General features: G+C 38.8%; 1 protein-coding gene across 1 annotated transcript; it reads right to left on the minus strand.

Annotated features, from left to right (window-relative positions):
- Positions 1–1,851: 1,851 nt before the first annotated feature.
- Positions 1,852–9,694, minus strand: TOMM7 (translocase of outer mitochondrial membrane 7). The gene is made up of 3 exons (XM_004418929.3): positions 9,529–9,694; positions 6,546–6,594; positions 1,852–2,078 (listed from the first exon to the last, which is right to left on the minus strand). Exons 1-3 carry the CDS (start codon positions 9,629–9,631, stop codon positions 2,063–2,065), a joined length of 168 nt encoding a protein of 55 aa, XP_004418986.1. The 5' UTR covers positions 9,632–9,694; the 3' UTR covers positions 1,852–2,062.
- Between the last annotated feature and the right edge of the window lie 339 nt (positions 9,695–10,033).

The raw sequence follows: 10,033 nt of genomic DNA on the forward strand, positions 1-10,033 counted from the left end.
TAAAACACACAGATTGCTGGGTCTCACCCTCAGTTTTCAGACTTAAATATGTGCATTTCTAACAAGTTTCTAGGTTATGCTAGTCTGGGATCAGCTATGAGACCCACTAATTTACGAAATAATACCTTGGGGCAAGTATTATTATTCCTATTTTGTGGAAGAATCTAAGCCTAAAAATTAGGTGACTTCTCCACCAAAGGTGTAGGAACTAAGTGGCAGGGCCAGGACTCAAATTAGGTCCTATCAGCTCAGAGTTTTTGCCTAAGTAAATCAAGGTCAGGAATAATCTTAATTGTAAGGACTCTCTAGTGTCTAGCACAAAAGAGACCAATGCTTGTTGAATTGGATTGCACTGCCCTGAAAACTGACATTCAATAAAGTGTAGCTTAGTTGTAAATATTTCACAAACTTTTAAGACATACACACACATTAAAGTGTGTACTAGCCTCAGCTCTTATCCTGTGCCATGAACAAGTGCTTCAACTCTGCTCCTTAGCTTCCTCAGATGTGAGAGCAGGGAACTGCTTAATTCTGGATTCCTTACTTTAAAATCTACTGGGTTTTTACAGACAGCTACAAGTTAACCCCTAAAAGAACACAAAACCAAATATGTTTATTATCCATGTTAGTGTTTTATCAAAATGGACACCTGCCATAGCTTTACTCTCTCAATTTCTGGAAATCCTGAATAAGAAAGGAAAGAAAATGTACACCAAAATACTAACTGAACAAAAGCTTCACTGCCAACACTGAAATTTACAGAAAAAACTGGGGCATGGGGGGTGCGCAGTGGAGGAGGGGATGGCCACAACCTTAAGCAATTCTATGGGATTTAAAAACTGCTAAGAGTTTTTTAGCAAAATCATATGTGCTTGGGTTCACGGAGATTTGAAGCAGTTACATTAAGTGCTTACCAAAAATGATTTTCCTGTAGTTAGCTCTCAAGAATTCCACTTTCAAACCCCCTTAGGCAATAAGCCTCCATAATAGTCTCCTATGCCTCCACGGTAAAGGCAACAAAACTTGAGGAAATAGGCTTAAATACGTAAGAGGGTTTTACATTAGAAAGGAAGAACTTTCTGGTAATGATAGCTCCAGTCACCTAATATTACACTCATGATCATTCTCTACTTAAACACTGAATGTTTAAAACATTCAACCCAATAAGCTCCTCCCAAACTGTTATCATATCATGTTTCAGGCCTACTTTCCTACATTAATTACAATTCCCAAAACTAAGTAAAAAAGAGCTATTTTGTTAGAATTACAGAAAAAGCTAAATAATAAAAATAGGCTTCAAATACAGGGAAAGATCCCAGGAAACAAGGACCTAGAACTGAAAACTAGTTCCCATTAACTGCCTTTTCTTCTATCAGAAAACAGTACTACTATTCTGTGTAGCTCTCCATGAGCTCTTGCCCAGCCAGCTCTATTTTTCAAACACCACTGAGGGAATCTTAGATTCACATTTAACTCACAAATAATTCAGACACACAATTCCCCAATGCCATTCCCATCACCTACCAACAGAACCACAGAACCCATACTTCTTTCCATCAGAACTTTACTTCAACCCAGTGCAGGAAATAAGGGCCCAATTTCTCACAAACTGAGAGCTGTCTATACTTTTACTACCGCATAACATCACAGAGGGAGTTACTGCTTCAATGCAAAGGGAAACTGGAATCCATTTGTTAAGTGAATGGCCAGGAATTAACTTGGAAATTCTCTTATTTTTTAAGGTAGCATCTAGGCACATATATAAATTCCCTATTTTGAAAAAGAACCAAAGGACCAAATTTTTACCTAATAGTCCTATTATGTTCAATTCAAAAAAAACTCAAGACATAACATTGTTAAAACCATTTATTTTGATAGTCTATCATAAACAAGTAAGTAGAGGTTCCACTCTGCTACAATGCATCTGAGAAGTAAGAGCCCTGTGCCATTCAACTGGTGAACGTCGGAACGATGTCTCGTCTCTTATCCCAGCCAGTGCGCACACCTTCCATGTTGTTCCTGTCCATTGACTGCTTCCAAATCCAGAAGACCAAATGTTCCTTTATCCCCAAAGTAAGCTAAAATGTTTGTGAAGAGGAGAAATAAATTAAACCCCAAACTAAAAACCTCTTAAACAGTTTAAGAACTAGATTTTATACACTTACATTTGTATTTACTCATCTATCAAATTCAGAGTTACTAGAAGACAAGGATCAACCTCATTGAGCAAAAAAATCAAACATGAAAGACCTATATTTAAAGAAATACAGTTTTGTTACTTTTGAGTGTGGTTACCTATTATAAACAAAAAGGAAAATGGAAGTTGCAGTCAGTCAAAAGATAAATGATTAACCATTTCATCAACATGAAGGACAGATAAACCCAGAAAATAAAGCTGTATCATTCTTAGATGAACATCAGTAAAACTAAAAATAACATTTATTGAATGATTTCTATGGGTCAGACACTGTGCGGAAAGTTCACAACTCCCAGTTAGGATCCGTATTTTAAAGATTTTAAAGATTTTATTTATTTATTTTTTCCCCCCAAAGCCCCAGTAGATAGTTGTGTGTCATAGCTGCACATCCTTCTAGTTGCTGTATGTGGGACGCGGCCTCAGCATGGCCGGAGAAGCAGCGCGTCGGTGCGCGCCCGGGATCCGAACCCGGGTCGCCAGCAGTGGAGCACGCTCACTTAACCACCAAGCCACGGGGCCGGCCCAGGATCCGTATTTTAAAGATGTAGAAACCGAGGCTTTGAGACAGTTACATATCTTAAGTGGTGGAGCGGGACGGGACCCAGGTGATCTTAATCATTAGTTCACACACATCCCAGGAGCAATCAGCCTTCACTTCCACCTCAACTAATTCTTAACCCAAATATCCCTGCCATTAACTAGCCCAAACTCCCAAACCATTTGCTGACAAGCAACAGGATCCAGGAAGGAGACAGGAGTTTTATTGCTCAGTCTTGTTCATTAAGAATGTGATTTCTGTAGTATGTCAATTTAAATAAAACTGCATTACAAAATGACAATTTGAGCATTCTATAAAGTTTATTTTTAAAAAGTATTTTCCCTTTGTCTGGGGGAAAAAAACCAACATGCATCTATTTCCAGTTTTCAAACATGTGTTAAAATCTCCATTTAACCCCAAGCATTTTTGCATAGTTAAGATATGAAAATAAATTATTCGTATGTTAAGGTCTCCTCCTCAATGGTAATGAGCACCCAAAACAGAGAAAAGAAAATCTTCCTTGGCCTTATACAGATAATGGGAACAATGAATCTCTTAGTTAACCTTAGTATTCATATATTTTTCCTAAATAGTATTTTACTAAGATATTGACCCTTATTCATTAAAGTACTGCACTTTGAATAAGGCATTCATATCAACCAACATTTGCTGACCATGCACAATGTACCATCCGGGTGAAAGAGGAAGATACTAAGATGAACGTGGTTCTAATCCCAAGGAACCCAACAACTTAGCAAGGGAAACAGACCAGTAAATCATAACTATATTATTCACATAAGTATTATTATAGAAATAAATTTATACATAAACAACATAGTCATGTGCTATACATTTGAGGGAACGATGGACCGCACATATGATGCTGGTCCCATAATATTAGCACCATATAACCCAGGTGTGTAGTAGCCTATACCATCTAGGGTTGTGTTAAGTACACTCTATGATGTTCACACAACAACAAAATTGCCTACCTATGAATTTCTCAGAACATATCCCCGCTGTTAAGTGGCACATGACTATAAACTTTATAGTAATCAACAATATACTTTATATTAATAAAACACTTACATTAATAAAAATCCTAGCAAATACACTTCTGTTTCTTTCAGGGTACAAACTAGGCAATCCAGGAAGACCTCTCTAATCAGTCTCCCCAGCGCAAGCAGAACAGTATATGAAATTCCATAACTGGATAATTCTTTTCAGGTACTCAATCAATTCTTTCCTAAATTGCAAATACCTCTGGAAGGAAACCAGAAGATGTCCCCAATGACAGAAAAGAATGAGAGAGCCAGCACCAGAAAGGAGAGGAACACTGAGAAGACAATAAGGTGAAGAAATGAAAAAGCAGGGAGGTGGTTGCTTCATCTAGTCTGCCATTTTGAAGGGTCAACTCTTGGAGGGATACTTGAAACCAAAAGGAAGTGCAACAGAAGGGCACATTTTATCCCCACCTCTGGATCCTAGATCACCTAGGGCACAAAAAAGGCTACTTCCCAAAATGCAGGTCCAGTCTAAAAAGCATACCAAAAGATGCAGTGCTGTACTGACTCCTGTCCAAAGGGTCACGGAGAGGTTAGGGTCATTTAAAAGTTAACTCAACACTTGCTGGCAGCTACTTTAGGTGCTTACAGGACAAAATAGAATGTAAATAAGCAACAGGTATAACAAAGCAGAAAATGACAAGACACAAAAGGATACTGTGGGAACAGAAAAATTGGAGTGATTTCAGCCAAGAGAATGAGGGAAAAGATTTAGGGATGAGGTGATATCTGAGATTGGGCTTTTCTAGAAGCAGGTATTCATCAAGTGGAAACTGAAGAGTATTCCAGGCTGAAGGAACACAAGCATATGGACAAAGGCATGAAAATATACAGTTAATTCTGGGATTAGCATGCAGTTTCTTGTAGCTAGAGCATAGTTCTCATAGGAGAAAGAAGTAAGGTAAACGAGATGACATAGAAAAGATTAAAAATTACTATAACAGTTTCTTGCTCACATATTAATTGACAAATACTGTTAATACTTTACATACAATATTCTTATTCAATCTTCGTGGCAACCTTATAAAGTAGATTATTATGCCCAATTTATATGAGGAAACTTCATCCTAGAAAGGTTAATGGCCTCTTGGGGAAAGGTATTTGATGACAATTTCCAGTGCTTGGAAAATGTTCACACAACTTGACCAGGTAGTGCCATCTCTGATAACGTTTCCTAGGGTAATGTTTCCCTAAGGAAATAACTGATCTAAGGTCAATCAGCTAGATATTACCTGAAGTCCCCATTTTACAGAAAAGGAAAGTGACAGTTCAAAGAGTAAAAGCTAAGAAAAAAGGAACTTAGTGGAGATCTCTGAAAACAGTTTTAATAAGCCATACCATAAAAGGTTAAAGGGAGAGAGGGAAGTGAGGAAAGGAAGCAGTGAGTGAAGATCATTTATTAAAGAACTTTATCAAGGAAAAGAGAGTGAATGCAGAAATGGACACGCTGAGGGCACACAGGGCAGTAACCTTTGAGAAGAAAAACCCCTTCCTCTGAGAAAGGAGAGGCTGGCAAGGCAGAGCAAGTGGAGGAAATTCATATCAGATGGCACTGTGCTAAGTAAAAGGTAAGATGATCTGGGAAGGCCACGTGGCCCAGCGGAAAGAGTATAGGCTTGGAGACAGACATATTCACTACCTACTGACTGCTTGACCTGTTCTGAAAGACTGAAGTGACAATTAGAGATATTGTATATAAAGCATCTACAACAGTGGCTGACACATTGTAGGTGACTGTCAGTAATATTACTATTATTATTTTCTGCACATTCTAGAAAAAAGTGGCTTAGAGTAGGAGTTTGAAGAAACTGAAGACCTAGACTAGCCAGTGAAAAGTCTGTTAGGGAAATCCACAAGAAATGTCTATAAGACAGAGGATCAAGCTGAAATCCCACAGCACCTGTGCAAGGGTCCTGATCATCACAGTGCCATGAATATTAGTCATTCCTACAGAGCAAACCTGCCTGTTCCAGATTCTGCCTTAATACATATGAAATTTGCACATATATATGTATAGTTTTCACAAGTATACATATATATACATATATGTGTGAGTATATGATTATGTATACTGTGTGCGTGTGCATGTGCGTGTGTGTGAAGTTTTCACGAGTAGTTATCCAACACTGGTGAGGTTATTTCTGAAAAAGGAATTTGACAGTGCGTTTTCAGAGCCATAAATGTTCATACACTTTGACTTATTAATCTCATGAGAATTTATCATAAGGATATAATCAGAACCTATAAAATCTATGTGCATAAAAATGTTCATTATATTGTTATGTAAAATACTAAAAAATTGAAAAACCTAAGTGATCAACAACTGGAAAATATATGGGCTATCAATTGTAATTTTAGGTGAAGAAAACAAAATCCTATGTATTCTTGTGAGAATGATATTCAAGATTGTATTTATCTCAATGAGGATAAGATGGGAATATGGGAAATTAACAACACTTCACCTTTTAAAGTGGTAAGATAATAAATTAGTTCTTTTTCTTTTAAAATGTGCTTCATTATGGTTATAATATGGGACAGGAAATAAAAATTACGAAAGGGAAAGAAAGCAGTTACCTGATAACATAAGCTAGACTGGTCTGCAAACTGCTGCAGTTTTCCAACAGCCCACAACTATCCTGACTGGTAAAGCTCCATAACATTGCCTCCACTAGTAGTCTTTTGCTTCCCCATGATTCAGTACTAGTAATAACAATTCCCCTGAAATGTTTAATTGTAAGAGCAGTACCTCAAAACAGTTGGTTCAGGCATTCCAGGATCTGCACCCCTCTTAAATCCTGGGGGAGAAGCAGAAGGAGGAGAGAGAAAGAGAATAAATACTAATTAAAAACCTAACAGACAAAAAATTTACTATTAAGACTTTTTTTCTTTTAAATCAACCTAGGGTAGCTAGAATGATATCCACATTGACCAGCACTATCTGGATTTACCTGTGCTACAGAACGGTCTTGAATTTTGACTAGGGTATGAGATTATGTCCAGGACTAATCAGTAGGGAGTACAAACTACCTTATTCCTATTATACACAATTAGCACAGTAGCCCTTAGCATGCACTATCTTTCATTATGAGTCATTACCCAGAAAAAAGATAACACAAATACCAGATCATACTGGATGAAAGACCACAAGAGCAAAAAGATTTTTTTAAAAAACTGAACTTTTTTTTAAAAAAAATTGAGGACAGTATCTTATTTTATTCCCCATAAATCTCTTTTTATAAAGCAAAGATTGGTGATAGAAAAAAGAGAGAAAAAAACCATTCAAGTTGTTGTTTAACAACCTAATTAAGTCAACACTCTTATTACAAGTATGATTAAATAAACCTTTTACCATTTAAAATATATTTATTAATTAACTGGATGACATATATGCTAATTTATTGAAATAACTGATTAAAATTAGAGTTGGCATCAAGAACTGTGAGGAGTATGAAATTTTACCCCATTTTTCAAGACAACAAACTAGCCTAACAATTTCACAGATGCCGGTAGAAGACACAAGATTCCGAGTAAGAAACGAAGGACAGTTTATTACTCTCAGCAACAGCTGTAGTCACAGTGTCATCATTTAGGAGATGAACCCTAAGTTTAGGGAACCAGAATCTTTTATAATGGTCAGTAAGCATGTTTCTCCTTTGCTCTGGAAGAAGGTACTATTTTCCAAGGCTATTCACTCTACAAACATCCTTAAAAAGATAAGATGAAACAAAAGATGGTCACAGCCTCTGCTCACAAGATTTGTAGAAATTCAAGAGACCACGGAGAATTGTCTTCCAACAGGTGACTCATTAAAATCTTTTTGTTGGCAAATGTCCAAACAGATTATCATCATGTCACTGTCTGTCCTATTTTATAGCACTATACTCCCACTATACTCCCTGAAGATCTGAAAGGTATGTTTGAACCCAAATTACACAAGAAATTCAAGCTACAGTTGCAGATTTTAGTGAGAGCTGAGGTGGAGAAGTAAATGAAACAACCTGGAACCAGGTTACACATAAAATTAAATTTATATACAGTGTAAGGCAAAAGACAATGACTAACAAGGAAGTACTAAAAACGTAGCCTTAACACCAATCTCAACCTGAGCTGGATGCTAGGGTGAAAAACACCATAATAGTAGTCCTAAGGAAGAGAATACAGCCAGTGTGCACAAAAAGGAAAATAAACGCTAGGGTAGAAGAGGAAAGCATTATCTACTTTTCAGACCTAAGCCCTTGATAGACAGATTGCAGCAACCAGCTACAGCTTTCTGGTAGTGGAAAAGGAATCTCCAAAAGGAGAGGAGGAGAGAAAGGTAGATGAAAAGACTTATAGAGCAGCAAAGAAACCACAGTGACAAAGAAAGCAAGAGCAGGCTAAAACATGTTGTATGTGTTCCCACATACACAACAATGGAAAAGGAAGCGGCATAAAGAAGGGGAAGAATCAAAGCCTTCATACCTTTCTTAGCTAAAGGAGAACTAGTCCCAGCATTTGACTAGCCAAACTCGGCCTTTCTACTATTAAGTGAAAGTCTTTAAGTGAAAGTCTGGGAGGCGGGAAATTTGGGAGGAAGGGGGGGAACAACAGGACGCATAAGAGCAGGCTGTCTTATTTGTTCTACTCCTTGATACCTAGACAAAGTCACTAAAACCTAGGAAGGTAATATTTTTTTTTTAATTGCATTCAAATTAAGGATAGAAAAAAATCTTTTTAAGTCCTGTATACTGAAGTATCCCCAGGTTATCAGCAGGCTTGCAATTCATGCGGAAACAGGAGCCACAGCTGCCTGGAGAATGTCCAACATAATCAAAGGCTCTGTCAAGACTAAGAATGAGTGTACTTTGAGACAATGCATGACACCTAGAACAAACACGAAGCAGCACCTTGTTAAAATCATAGGATTTTAAAGTGTGAAACTGAGTTTTAGAAAACGTCGAACTTGATGCTCAAACTGACAGTGCTGAGGCTCTTTCCTTTCCACCATATTGCCTGAGTACGGTAATAAGATTAAAAAGAAAAAACCACCCAAGGCTACAAGTAAGATAGAGTCCCAGTGTGCAGCCCCTAGGTGAAAACATTTGCCTGAGCACTTGTAAACCTTTGCAGTAGAGCACAGGCCTTAATGCCCTATTGCTTGAGTTCATAGCTCCCCGACTTAACAACTGTGCGGCCTTCAGCACCGAACAAAACTTCTCTACGACTCGGTTTCCTCACCTGTAAAATGAGATCTATAACAAAAGTCATCCAAACCCTTCATTATACAGGTGAGAAAGCAGAGGCATCCAACAACTACTGTCATAACCATGCTTCAAGGCAATGGCATATCCACAAGGTCTATAGGACTCTTTCCACTTAGGCTCACCTGGAGAGGTGAGGACAAACGCCCTGAAAACCCACGTAGTGCCAAAGACTGAATTAGTCGCTTTCACATACACCAGGTCGTCTAACTCTCCCAACAATCCTGACAAACAGGTTACTTCCATTTTATAGATGTAAAAACAGAAATGGGAAGGATTACACGATTTGTTAAACACCATAAAAATAATAAAGGATAGAACAGGAACTCAAACTCAGGTTAGACCGACCCCACTTGAACAGACAGCCTCAAAGGACGCGCACAGCGTGGTCCCGTTTCTCTCTCCCGCACGAAAAAACCAAAAATGGAGTCGCAGCCTCCGCACTCCCTTCCCTCCCCTCTCGAGCTCCCAGGTTCTTCTCTCACTGACCCAGGTAAATCACGAGAGGAATAAAGCCCCAGCGGATAGCAAACTGGCCACCCTTGAAGAGCTGCTGCAGTCTCTGCTTGGCCTCTTTGCTCAGCTTCACCATGGCGACGGCCGGGACTACACAGCAAGGAACCACAACACCAGCCAGGGCCTCGGGAATCCAAAAAAGAAAGAAGATGCGCATGCGCCCCACGCGGACCTTTACGGCAGGAGTCGTGAGTGTCGCCAGCAGAGGTCGTAAGTCGTCGCCCTTAACTTGCTTCGCTCGTGTGCGGCGCCGCTGGTCAAGTGGTCCGTTGTTGGTTCTGCTCGCTCGGAGTTTCCAGTTCACTTTCCTTAAGTTTTAGGAATCGTTTGGTTTCGTGATTGCAGGATCATTGAGGAAGTGCTCATGGGGGTCCTTCAGCCTGGAAGGCCCTCTCTCTTCCCACACACCCACTTTTTGAAGTGTATCTCCAAGTGTTCCTTGCCTGATGCAGAAGGAACATTAAATTCAAAAGGAGTG

This window comes from Ceratotherium simum, chromosome 1, assembly GCF_057802395.1.
Source record: "Ceratotherium simum simum isolate JZ-2026a chromosome 1, ASM5780239v1, whole genome shotgun sequence".
In the NCBI taxonomy this organism is placed as follows: Eukaryota; Metazoa; Chordata; class Mammalia; order Perissodactyla; family Rhinocerotidae; genus Ceratotherium; species Ceratotherium simum.

Excerpts from the sequence above, each read along its gene's own strand:
- TOMM7 (XM_004418929.3), bottom strand. The coding sequence starts at position 9,631 with ATGGTGAAGCTGAGCAAAGAGGCCAAGCAGAGACTGCAGCAGCTCTTC. Across the intron at positions 6,595-9,528 it reads TCCTCTCGTGATTTACCTGG|GATTTAAGAGGGGTGCAGAT; the intron begins GTCAGTGAGAGA and ends CTTCTCCCCCAG.